The sequence below is a fragment of the Arthrobotrys flagrans genome (assembly GCF_004000055.1).
Source record: "Arthrobotrys flagrans strain CBS H-5679 chromosome Unknown unitig_1, whole genome shotgun sequence".
Taxonomy (NCBI): domain Eukaryota; kingdom Fungi; phylum Ascomycota; class Orbiliomycetes; order Orbiliales; family Orbiliaceae; genus Arthrobotrys; species Arthrobotrys flagrans.
This window is the reverse complement of record NW_027137556.1, coordinates 4,876,862-4,890,133: the sequence shown is the minus strand read 5'-3', so window position 1 is coordinate 4,890,133 and position 13,272 is coordinate 4,876,862. Positions and strand designations below refer to the sequence as shown.

The 13,272-nt window shown below is 46.9% G+C and overlaps 3 protein-coding genes across 3 annotated transcripts; 2 read left to right on the top strand and 1 right to left on the bottom strand.

The window, feature by feature from the left end:
* Positions 1–3,496: 3,496 nt before the first annotated feature.
* On the top strand, positions 3,497–5,416 carry DFL_009440 (uncharacterized protein; the record flags this gene model as incomplete). Its single annotated transcript, XM_067639326.1, has 3 exons — positions 3,497–3,578; positions 3,644–3,655; positions 3,789–5,416. 3 exons carry the CDS (start codon positions 3,497–3,499, stop codon positions 5,414–5,416), a joined length of 1,722 nt encoding a protein of 573 aa, XP_067487126.1.
* Positions 5,417–7,727: 2,311 nt separating this feature from the next.
* On the top strand, positions 7,728–9,014 carry DFL_009439 (uncharacterized protein; the record flags this gene model as incomplete). The annotated part of the gene is made up of 2 exons (XM_067639324.1): positions 7,728–7,761; positions 7,819–9,014. The coding sequence occupies 2 exons, from the start codon at positions 7,728–7,730 to the stop codon at positions 9,012–9,014; spliced, it is 1,230 nt and encodes a 409-aa protein (XP_067487125.1).
* Positions 9,015–10,169: 1,155 nt separating this feature from the next.
* On the bottom strand, positions 10,170–11,467 carry DFL_009438 (uncharacterized protein; the record flags this gene model as incomplete). The annotated part of the gene is made up of 5 exons (XM_067639323.1): positions 10,170–10,261; positions 10,338–11,136; positions 11,202–11,294; positions 11,368–11,372; positions 11,446–11,467. The coding sequence occupies 5 exons, from the start codon at positions 11,465–11,467 to the stop codon at positions 10,170–10,172; spliced, it is 1,011 nt and encodes a 336-aa protein (XP_067487124.1).
* Positions 11,468–13,272: the final 1,805 nt, after the last annotated feature.

Genomic DNA, 13,272 nt, shown 5'->3' with positions numbered 1-13,272 from the left:
CCCCCGCCAAGCTCGCTTCCCTCGGCAAATGTCTTTTGCGATTCATGCCAGTCGACCTAAATCGCAATTTCTGTGGATGTTATTTGCTATCTTGTGACGTGTAATGATTCCTAGCCGACATATCCGGGGTTCAATTCAGAATATATTAGCCTCGACGGACAAGTGACCACTGGAGAGGATTTCTGGATTTTAAATTCAAAGGAGTTTCTGCCTTTACAAAACATGTATTAGGAGGACAAACTAGATATTATATTAGGGCCTTGTGCTCAAATCTTCATGGCATATCTTGTTAAAAGTAAGAAGCTAGTCCAGGAATCCGAGGGACGGACCGTAACCGGCCGTTAAGATACCCCCCATCTCGGGACGACCGAATTAGCTAGGCCCACCGTGGGGCCCTGTCTCGAAGTTCAGAGAATCTAAAATCTTGATCGATCCAACCACAGACAGTTTATCAATTGAATTATAGTATTATGCCATTTCCTTAACCCTGCCCGCATGAGCAGTCGAGCGTGTTATTTGTAAACGAAAGAATTCTTCCTTCCTCTCTACTACCTTCTCGTAGCCCCTCTACGGCTAACGGATGTCGATATGCACTCCCTGGCCTCAATTCCCCGCATGCAATTAAAGATTAGCGTTCTTCAGATATCTCTGCCAACGCATTAACCCCTCATTCTCTCGTTCTATCGCAATATTCTTCTAAGACTATTGGTAGTATCTCCTAAAAATCAATAAAATATGCAAATTTGTTAGCCGCACCCAGCCGAGTCGTTAGTCACCCATATATTCTCCAAGGGACTTCCCCATAAGAACAATGAATGGCAGGGATATGCATAAAACCACACGAGGGTTGTGCTAGAGCCGGAAACTTGGCTAGCAGCTGATCAGAGGTAGCGCACCATCCGGAGCTGAGTTTTGTTGCCAGCGGGCCTGGTAGAGATCATCGCGGGATGATAGAAAAGTGGAGAGAGAGTCTACAATCATTGGTCCTCGAGGCCCCGGGCGGGTCGGTCGGGATATTCGTGGAATACCGTTTAATTTGAACGTTTTCTATAGATCTATTGATCATTACTGATTAGTCTGTACATACATGTATTTAGGGTTGGAGGTTAATGTCTGTAGCTGTGAAACCAGTAGCGACTGATTATTTGAGAGAAAGGAGAGATATCGGAACCTGATCTGTCCTGAAGCCTGACTATTATTATAAAGCATTTCCAGACCTGCGTTTTAACCATTTTCAATGTGAATGTTCGTCTCGGATATCGTCTACAGCTTTGCAGGCTTTGGGAAATACGCCGGTAGCATAGGTAAATATTAGAACCAAGTCGAAAATACAACAGTTTGAGGCTCTTCTCAATCCACAAGTAGATCTTGGAGCTATAGCTCCGGGTAGGCGACGCTAGGCTGTAAAAAAACGACTAGGGGATATATCGACTTTTTTCTGTTGAAGTACTTACCTTACCTAAGTAAGTCGGGGACCCACTTGGCGGGCCAGGCCAGTTTGGTATTCCACACCAAATTTCATAGGGTCCCCCTTAGACCTCTACACTTCACATCTCAACCACCACTTATCCAAACATCCTGAAACCTTCAAATATACCTCGAAACCACGTTTACTAACCCTCAGTCGCTTTTCAATTCAATAGCTCGTCGATTACTATCGTCTTGGCGCAAAATAAATTCTCCCATACAAACTAGTCAGCCAGGTTTACTATCACAAAACACTGTTTTCACCACAACTCCACAAAAACACTTCCAAGATCAAATAAAATTGAATACGTGCTAGATAGTACCTTAAAGAATAACCCTGAATTTTTGTAAATTTTTAAATGAAGAAACCGTCGTTTTCTGAGATTGTGATTTCGTCGTTTTGTATGATGTTGCGAAGTATTAACCTGTCACACTTACTATAGCTATAATCTCTAAACTCCTCGAAAAGTCCGGATTAGTTCTTCTTACAAATTTAAGCTTTAGCTTAGGTCTTTATCACCCGTTATATATGTAGAGGTGCATTACGACACTGAGAACACGATTTCTCTGAACATCGGGTTATGCAGGGAAAGTTCCTAGAGAATGCGTTTACCAAGATTAATATATACCGCAGAGTCAAATACAATTCTTTCGAGCGCCGAAGTGCCCATGTGATTATTGATACTGACTAAGCTAACCTATGGGGGTGTCAACGCCTTAGAATAGGGCATTTCGGCCTCGTGCCCTTGAGATCCTTTATAAATTTATCAAATCATCACGATTCCAAATTACCAAATTTTTTAATTGGGGGAAAATGCCGACCGTGGTGTGTTTCCGAGACTCTTGGACGTCTTACCAAGATTCTTGGGTTCGACAGGACAACCACACCGATAACCATTCTGGCAGCTGAATCTTCAAGCGTATCGGTTATTGAATCAACATGCAGAGTTTTTTCGGCGAATCAAATTCGTTCCTGGGAATCCGTGCTCCTAGCCCACCCTCTTCTCGACGATGATCTGACGTAGAAGGGGCCCATTTTATACTTGGCCGGCCGTGGCAGCGATATCTGATGCGGCTTGTCACACGATATCTTTCCATTTTTTGCTGCCTGGTGCTTGGAAGACGTCTGATGGGGGCTTGGCTGTGCTTGGTTCCGTTTGGTTCGCTTGTCGCCTACCCCTCCGACAGTTTCCAAGGCCGCGCTAAGGTCAACCGTCAATGGGCATATGAGACAAAGCTAAGTCTTGATATGCAACCGAGAGAAGGATATAAGTATATAATACTGCATTCTAGAACCCACGTGTGCGAACCACGCTCGATTATTGGATTAAAGATATAAAAAATGACGACAAGGATCGATATCCCAACCCTGGGTTCACTTCTCTGCCTTCATTTCGACGATATGCGACGGGTACCTAACTTCACTATACGACCCACCTGACACTTACTTGCATAAACCGTAACTCGATCGTTGACATCCCACTGTCCAAGACCAGACCGAACTCGCTTGCTTCTCCTCGTGCTTCGATCCTGGAAGTCCATTGATTCACTCATCGAAAACGGCCTGCAAAACTTTTTGGTTTCAAACTGCGATCAACTTGGCGCAGACGCCATGATCACCTTGCTCGATGGGAATCATGGCGGGTTAATCGAATATGCTTTCACGCCACGAGTTTGGCAACCAGGCTACCACCTAGTTTCTCTTGGGACCATCGGCTTGATTTTCCAGTTGATGGAAGGTCAGATCTAAGGCATGGTATACCGTATACCAAGAATGGATTGGGCCCTAGGACCTAGGGCTTCCCGTTGCAATTATGCCTGTCAGCAGCTTCATGGCCAGAAGTATAACTACTCGTCGACCCCGCCTGGAAAACGACTCTTACTGCTATATTTTTTTCCTCAACGTCAGCAAACTCCCGTCTGACAAGGATATCCTGCTATCTTAGCCAGGAGCAGAGAGCCACTTGTTTGATACGTTCTACTTTCAACCTTTTTTGCTGTTGCATCCCTTCTATACCTGTTTTTAACCATGGCTCCTCCGGCCACCGCCAAATATGTCTGGATTCTCGCAATCACAACGATTGCTTTCGTTTTCTCGGCTTTCGGAAATGGTACCGCTCTCTTTCCCTATAAATCGAATTTCTCGAACGTAGATTTGCTAACTTGATGAATATAGGCGCAAACGATGGTATGCACGCCCCTCCCACAATCCTTCGCAAGTGTAGATTCAGTATTGCACATGTTGCGGCAAAACCAATATACACCTTTTCACCGCTCCATGAACCGGGTCCGAGACTGACATGATCGATTGCTTTGTACAGTTGCCAATGCATACGCCACATCTGTTGCCGCAAGAACTTTGACTATGCCACAAGTCGGTATTCTCTCCATGTTAACGGAGTTTGCCGGAGCTGTCGGTCTGGGATCTCGAGTCACATCAACTATCAAGAACGGTATCATCAACATCAGCCGTTTTGATGGCAATCCGGGAACTCTCATGCTCGCCATGGGATGCGCCGAGGTTGCAAGCGCATCTTGGTTAATGTTCGCCACCGGTATTGGGTTTCCTGTTTCGACCACACAGACTATTGTCGGCGCCTTGGTTGGTGTTGGTTTTGCTACCGAAGCCAATATCAAATGGGGCTGGGAAAAGGGCAGTGTTTCGCAAATTGCCGCGTCCTGGGGAGTTGCACCTGCGATCGCTTGTGGGTTTTCTGCCATTATCTTCGGTTTAGTCAAGTATACTGTCCTCGAGCGTGAGGATTCGTTCAAGTGGGCCATGCGCCTCATTCCATTCTACCTTGGAGGAACAGGTGCTATCCTTACCCTGTTTATTATTGCGGAAGCTCCCTCTCTTGGGTCTTTCGAGGAGTTTGGGGCAGGCCAGACCATCGGTGTCGTCTTGGGCGTCTTCGCCGGTTTGGTTTTGATCGGATTTGTCTTTTTCATCCCATACTTTGAGCGCCGTCTTATCCACAAGGATTCCCGTGTTAAATTTTGGCACATCCCCCTCGGACCCCTCCTTCGTCGGGAAAACCCTCCACTTTACTTCCCCGGAAAGGATAACGGAGAATACGTTACCGACTATTACGCCGACCCATACGCGGCCACCGACGACAATACCAAAGATGAGCCTACCGCTACTTCTACCGGAGCCGACATGAAGATCGCACCTGTGACTGGTGATACCACTCCAACTGACGCCGATGAAAAAGAAAGGAATCTTGAAGGCCAGGTCGTCCGCCGTAGAGCCAAGCCAATCCCTGGCCCACACGAGAGATTCTTGCACCCGGTCGCCCACTTGCCCCTCACCCACCCATCCAGAATCTGGGGATATATCAAATTCGGATTCCTCCAGGGTGTCACCCGTGATTGCGTTACCCACGACTCCGAGCATCTCCGCGAAGTCCACGCCCGCGCCCATCAATACGACTCCCGTGTTGAGCATCTATGGACCTATTGCCAGGTTGCCTCCGCAATGATGATGTCCATCGCCCACGGCTCTAACGACGTGGCTAACGCCGTCGGTCCTTGGGCTGCGGTCTACCAAACCTACAAGGAGGGTGCTGTTGCCACAACTTCCCCGACCCCGATCTGGTTCTTAGTCGTTGCCGGTTTCCTCCTCGGTGCTGGTTTCTGGTTCTACGGTTACAACATCATCCGTGCTCTTGGTAATAAGATCACACAGATGTCTCCCACGAGAGGTTTCTCCACCGAGTTGGGTGCTGCTATAACCGTCCTTTTGGCATCGCAACTCGGATTGCCAATTTCTACGACCCAGACGTTGGCCGGTGCTACTTTGGGTGTGGCGCTTATGAATTATGATGTCGGTGCTGTCAACTGGAGACAGCTCGGATGGATCTTTTTGGGATGGGTTCTTACGCTTCCCGCTTCCGGACTCATCGCAGGTCTTATGTGTGCTATGGCTCTTAACGCTCCACGATTTTGATTTTGGATATTTGGGGGAATATGGTTTGGAATTCTTTTTGCCTGATCAGAATGCGGATATCTCGAGTATAGAATCCGGTGCTTGTTTAATTTAATTGTTTTTTGTTTTATATTACGGAGATGGAAAGGTGTTGATATTGTTATAATTCAAGTTGATATAATCAATCGTCTCACGAAAGGCGATATCGATTCCAACCATTACGAAGTACAGCCGCAAGGCTTTGCAGTATTCGACGAGTTCTTAGTTGCAGTGAAGCCTTCTCTGGGCATATGCGGGTCTTTTTCTGATGGCGCATAAGCCCGTGTACAACTTTTCGTATGATTTATTCCGTGCTATCTTCAGCCCGTCATAATATCACGACCCTCAGCCGCAAACATGCATCTCGAAATGCAATTAATGTCCACGATTTAGCCCCCAAAGTCCCCAACATTGAAATATGTTCCAATTTTACTCAAAAGTTTCCCCGCAACTCATGTTGTCAGCGGGTTAACCATCGTTGGGGTCATGTGTACAGTTGTAACCGCAAGATTTACGTCTTAGTTTCCACTTGAATTTTCGAATTCTGTCGAGTTACACGTAATCCCCCCTGGCAAATTGTTAGAGTTTTTTTCAGAGGCTGTGGAACCCTGCGTTCCTGAAGGCGAATCCTTTCGGACCATGTACATATGCATGTGGCAACAGCGGCTAGAATTTCGGGAACCGTTGCAAGTGCTCTTTTAAGTTTTGCATTAGCGTCTGTAACGACGACGGCAAGTCCTTTTTGCGGGCGTATCTTCATACGATATGCAAAGGCGGCCTGGATCACGAAAGGTGAATGCCATTGCGAGAAAAATGGTACTTACCTAAGAAGTATCTTTGGAGAAGAAAAGGAGAAAGGCAGAGAAGATCGAAACGTCGGGTAGCATCTCCAATGCGGGTAATTGCAGGGCACCCGACCTCTCCTGTAACAGGTTGAGATCAGGTGCATACATAGTACTATGTTCCTGACTCGCTTGGGATCCGGAGTCGAGGGTTTCTAAAAATGTTCGAAGGTCAACAAGGCAAGCAAGATTCCGATCATGACAGAAAAGAAGTTCGCAAGGCTCTGGCGGTTGGGTTAACTGTTTCCATGCGGTTGGATGTCCTCCTTCCTTATTCCTTCGCCGCTCATCTCCACCCAATATGTTAACGAATCTTGGCCCATCCATGTTCGATGCACTATCGCCACATTGGAGTTTTTTTTTTTAAGATTGGCCTCTGGTGGTAGGTACTGCTCTGGTAATTGACTTGACCGGTTCCCCTCAGGCCAATTCATCTAGATTGTAACGTCCCATTTATGCTGCAAGCCAATCATCCTCCCTGGCTTGCTTGCGAACTGTGCCCTTGACCCTGACCTCCTGTGTCCGTTCCTGAGCGAGACAGCGGACCCCCCGGTCAATACAAGAGGGTGTGGCTGTAAGCACAAATCAAGCGGGGGATCATTTCCCTTACCACTGCACCAGCAAGACCATCAACTTCCATTTGGGCCCGCTTTCTTCGCTCTTCCTTTCCCTCCCCTTCTTCACCACCAAGAAAATCCCGACCCGAAGGAAAGACGGCTGTCAAACACCGAAACGTCTTTCTTTCTGACCCGACACTCGTTTAAACATCATCATCCGCCGCCGCTCTTTCGTGCTGTGCTGTTCCTCGAAGTTTTCTTTGTCTCGGCCCTTCCGACGTTTGTTTGAAGAGAATTAAGGGACGCACCGCACTTTAACTGGAGAAAGTGAGGAAAAAAGGGGAATTTGTTGTTGCACGCTCTCAACCTACACTGGACAACACATTTTGGGAAAGCACAGAGAAGAGGTTCAGATTGAACTTCACGATACACAATTGGACATCGTCACTTTACAAAACATACGAACCTACATACGCTGTATCCCCGTCCTTCGAATTCTCCTTTTTACGACATCGTTCTTGTTTGTGTGTGTGTAGGAGGCGGCAACGACCAACGAAATAACAACTTGTTACGACCTGACATCTCACGAATCACAGCCTCCTCCCTTTTCGTGCGCTCCTAACCCAACAGTTAAAAATACCATAGACGGTGTTCTCCATCCGACAAACCGCTTTGTCTGTGCCGACAGCATTTATTTCGACAGGATCGGATTTATTCTTCGAGGCATTTTCGGATCGAAATCCTGGAACCAGTAACCCGTTTGACATTGCATTGGGGAGGAGCAGACGTTGGACAGAACAGAAACCTCTCCTCCAAGTATTAGAAGGGTTTGAGGTTGACGTTTCCTCTTGATACACACACACACACATACACACACTTGATATATTTTTCAACATGGCGGCTTTTGCAATATCAGCCATGGACGAGCGTATGTGCCCTCGAGGATACCGGTGTAGTAGATAACAAAGCTGACGATATATTCTAGTGGCTCGCATCTTCAAGAGGCAAGACGAGTGTGTACCATGTCCCGACACTCCACCAAGTTGCAAAACCCACGTCTGCGATTCGGGCACGACATGTGTCCTTCAAGTCCAATCATGCAATTCCTGTGCTTCGGTCTCTTGCCAGAAGCTCATGACAAAAGGCCAAACGAATGCTCAACAGGAAGCCAACAATAAGAGCGGAGCACCTGTCGGAGCTATCGTGGGCGGTGTCTTCGGCTTCGTCGTTATCGTATGTCTCGCGGCATTCTTCCTCATCCGAAGGAACAAGAAGAAGCAGAAGGAGGCGTACGAGGCTAGCGTTGCGGCTTGGGCAGTCGAGAAGGATAACAATTCTTATGGCGGGCTACGAGATGCCCGACAGTCAACCCAGTCGATTGGCTCCATCGCTTCGACTGTACTAACCCGGGCTTCAAACGTAATCCAAATCGCATACATCCCAGGTGTCACCAACAGATCCAACCCGAACTCACCTGGCCTTCTCGGAGTTCCTCCTGTCCCTTCGATCCCCGGTCAACATTTATCTCAAGATGGAGGAGACCATTTCTTCTCAGCCAATGATATCGCTCGACAGTCTGTTTGGTCCACGAACTCGGGATATACCGTCGGCACCGACCCTCGCGCTTCAGTCGCGACAACAATCTATAGGAGCAATGCCATCGTTTCACCGCTTGCAGCCACCGCTACTGTCGTCCGTGCCAAACCAGCCGTTGTCCAAGTGAAGAGTTCTCCAGCTATCAGCACCTCTTCATCACCCAATCTCTCGGCATCAAACACCCCTCCCGTTCCATCTATTGACCTTTCTAGATTCCAGACTGACGACGGGAGGTTGGCTCCTGGTATGGTTGACCGACCACCACAATCCCCGGCTTTCTCCGTTGGTTCCACATTCTTGAACAAGAAGTCCATGACACCGGTCCCGGAGGAAGATAGGACGGAGGCTCACTCACCCACCGTCGGAAACGAAGAAACGTCGCCATTCTCAGATAGGGCTTCCATATTGGCTGACACCGTCGCCCCTCTCAACATCAAGGGCCGAGCCTCGCCAGCCAGACATATGGAAGGCGATATCCGAATGAGCTTCCGCCCGATCTCTGAGGCCGAACCCGACAGCAGACAATCTTCTTCCAGCAGAGGACGAAGCCCCTTCGCCGATGAGAACAGAGTTGAAAAGCCGTAGACGCCAAAACAAATCACCAAATAAATAACAAAATCACCAAAAAAAAACTTATTATTTGTCAGTGTTTTCGGAATGGCTGGGTCTTGCTTTTTTTTCATCGGGTGGTGTCATCGTTTTTGTTTAAACTGGAGTCCTTCTATCTTTTCTTCTTCTTTTATCAACTTCTTTTTGACCCGTCTGATCTGGCACCGGCAGAAGACCTCACTTCTCCAACGACCAGGCAACCCCTTCTTAACCGGATACCTCTCTTGCAAGCGAAACTTGTTCTTTTACTTTTTGTTAAAAACCTCATTTCCTTTGTCCAAAACCCACTAGCTTTTGAAGCACCTTGGCTAGCCGTCGAGCACACATCCGACCTTTTCCAAAACCTCGCTCGCCATATTTTTTTCCCTTAATCCCGTTGTCTATTACTTCTTCTTATAGGGTCGGAAATACCCCCAACCGAGGCGTCTTTCGATTCATGTATGTATTTTACACGTTTTCAAAAGAAAAAGTGGCGAAGCTCATTAATGACAGCTAGCTGTGATTGTTGTCCCTCCTTTTTTTCCCTTCCCTTTTCTTTAACACTTTTTTTTCTTTTTTTTTCTTTGAGAAATAAGAGGGGAGAGCTGAACTTCAAATACTCAGGTGATTACTTTTTATACCCTTTTGTTCGGATAGAGCAGGGTCTCTTTCTCCCCCTCCGTTATATTCGTAAGATTCCATTGAATGGATCGCCCTATAGACTTTTTACAATTACTATTCTTAATGCATTCCATGATCGTTGACCGATCGATCACTTTCGATACTATATATTCTCCCCAGTCTTAAGAAGAATACGATCAATAGATAGACCGTCATCTATTACATAAAAGGGAGAGAACAAAAGGGAAAAAGACAAAACAAAAGTTCCATCGTCGTTTTCTTTTGTTTATCCCACGTGCAATGCGATGATGCCCTAATAAAATGCCCTAGATTTCACAGAAACGAAGAAGCAGAAACAAAAAAAAAAAAAAAACCGGGAAACCGACCGCATTAATGAACAAACCGGGGAGATGTGGAGAAAGGCGTACGCATAGCAGGTGTGTGCACAGGTATAGGTGGTGTATAGGTATGTCTGTGGCAAAAGTGAAAGGAAATCAAGGATATCAAAGACTTTTTATTATTAAAGTTTCATCAATGCTGCGCCCTTGTTCTTTCGACTTCATACATGAAATCGAAGTATCCCTTGTCGAAATGGTGCAATCTGACGTATCCGTCCTCACCACCTATAAGTATGATCAAGTCAGCAGTCATTCCTTTGCATAGGAAAGGGTTCGATAATATCGCGAATGAGATCCTCACCTGAAGCATAAGATACACCAGCCGGGTGGACCGCAATGGTATTGAGCGGTCCGAAATGGCCCCTAACTCTCCCAATCTCATCCTCAAAGATCTTATGATAAAACCTTGCCTCAAACTTTCCTTGTCTGGCCGAAGTAGTTGTGACATTCATAGCCTCCTGTCCACCACCCAAGATAACGAACTCCTTCTTCGCGGTAATAGCTGCGGTGTTAAGGGGTGTATCGGTCTCAAACTTCTTTAGGATGTTAAGAGTCTTAACATCAATGATCTTTGCAGATTTATCCTTAGAAGCGGTGATGAAGTAAGTCTTATCGGGGGACATTTGCATGTCCATGATAAGTATGCCACGCTCATGAACCGGGACGTTCAAAAGCTGCTCTCCGGTCTTGCCATCATACTGCGAGACAGTGCCATCTTCATGGCCGGCGATGATATATTTTCCAAGATAACTCCAAGCGGCGACGACAGCCTTCTTCTTGGTCTCGCAAACGATACGAAGGGATGGTTCGTTGACTTGTTCACCCTCGACATCTTGGTTTACGGGAAAAACAACAATGGTTCCCAAGTGTCCCATACGTTCCTCGGTAGTTCCGAGAACGAAGTTGCCATCTTCGGTGAATTCGACGCGTTTGACGGCAGTAGGGAAGTCCCAGGTTTTGAATAATTTGCCGGACTTCATGTCCCAGAGACGGATGGTGTTGTCGGCGCCACCGCTGGCGAGGATTGTGGATGATGGGTTGGGGTCGATGGTCCAGACGGCACCCTGATGACCGTTGTATGTTCCTAGCCTTTCACCATTCTGTGATATTGGGTCAGTAACGATGTGGCCGGAAGAGCTCTTTTGTGAAGACGACGTCGTCGTACCTGCGAGTACCAGACACAGATGACATGGTCTTTCGATACCGAGAACAGAAGATCCCCGTCTTTATTGTACTTGACTTGTGTCAAGGCACGTTCCTGGGTAACATGAATGTCAGCCGATGGGGTTCAATGACGGTATATAAACGGCGACATGAGGGGTGCGACGAACATGGCCTATGTGGAGAACCTGTTAGCTATACTGCGAACCAGCTTTGATATCCGGGGTACGGACGAAAGGGGAGCTTACCTTGTAATAGAATTGGTCTCATGATGGGCTATTATGTAGTTAAGAGAGGGAAAGGGAAAAAAAGCGGAGGAGGGGTGGGTATATAAAAAGTCCCGGAGAGGTGGTGGTGCGATTAGGAGCTGTGGTTGATCGAGAGTGTCTGATATTGCTGGGATGGGCAACAAGCTGCCTTTCGAATGTGGCATTAAGCTTTTTTGGTGTGTGAATTTTTTTAATTTTAGTTTTTTTTTTGGGTGGAGGAAAAATACAACGTCGACAACGCAACCCTAGAGACTGTGTGCAAATAGGAATGAGTCTTGGGGGGTGAGATCTTAATATGTGAGTCTTTCGGCAGTTCTGACAGGAATAGCAGCTATAACAGCTTCTATTAAGGGACCAAAGTGCAATCGGTGACCCTTAGACTATCGTAGAGTTTTGATATTAGATTTTACCATTCGCTGCCACCGTGCCGGTTGAGGATACCGGTCGTTTGATGGGCTGTGGTTCGAGAACAAGTATATTTATGGACCCGACCCTTAATTAGATTTGTAGAAATAAGGCTAGAAGTAATTTCAAACTGGAGGTCACCGTGAGACTCTTCCATGGATATGATGGCCCCGAGTAATTGGCTTCTTAAATCAAATGTAGAAGGGTCATCGATGATAGACCGATAAGGACAGCACGTGCGGTGGCGATTTGACCCAGCTAATCGGAATCTGTCATGCTGTATTGTATCACTTTGAATTCTGGGAAAAGGTTTTTTGAAAGCTTAGCTTGTTCCGTCTATAATACACCGCACGGCTCTGATATACAGAGCTGGACTATAGTTTGGTAATGAGGCTAATCGGGAACGAAGGCAAAATTGATCTCGAAAACTACAAAATACTTCCTTAAGCGGACGTCTTGGACCCACAATTGCTCAAGCCTATTTCTTTGTTTAGCCACCAAACCAACAGCTTAAGTGCTTGAGCCAACAACACAAGTGCCCAAGTTCACATTTTGTATGTTGGATATAAAAATTGAAAAGTCTTGATTCTCTGGGAACCTCGTAGACTTCGAATTTCGAGAGTTCCGACAAAGCGGCCGAATGAGTCATACCTTCGACCTACCCCGGCCCGGAAACTTGGCCGATTAATTTACGCTCGGTGTGGCTTTAGACGAAGGTTTCGGCAGCGATTGAAACGACCTCCTGTAACAATGTTCGTCGGGCAGCCCCAAGACAGGTCTGCAACACGCCGTTGAGGCTAAATTTGAAGGGCTTTGCGCCCTGTGGACCAATTGGTGGACCAAATCGAGGAATTCTAGCTCTTGGGACGGAACCAATACCGATACACCGGCTTTAGCTACCTCCAGCTTGACACATATCCGTACACAAGATGGTAGGAACGCCGTAGCCTGGGTCTCGCTAGCTAACAAATCCGTGAGACGGCGAGTGCGGATTTACAACCTTGCAAAGCTATCGCCAATGCTTCTAAGCTGGATCTGGTGACCATGAGCTTGGGGTTTCGCGTACGTAAAACTGCTATCCTTGCAAGCGCAGAATAACTTGTAGCTGCGTCGGACCTCATTGGGGGTTCCTCCACGGAGTTGATTGCCTTGAGCGGCGACGTCGGAGTATCTGGATATTCGAACACCTAAAACTTAAACTTAACTCTGGAATATCAGGAAATCCGGAGGACGCAAGGGCGCGAAAGAAAAAGTGACCGAGATGGCCACATTGGCGCTCCGAGATATAAATATCGTCCGAACCTTCCCGCCCAAGTAGCAATTGTATATTTTTTCCCGCTTTGCTGAGCATAAACCACTGAAAGGATTTCCAGTCCTACATAACCTTTGCCCAACAGTCCT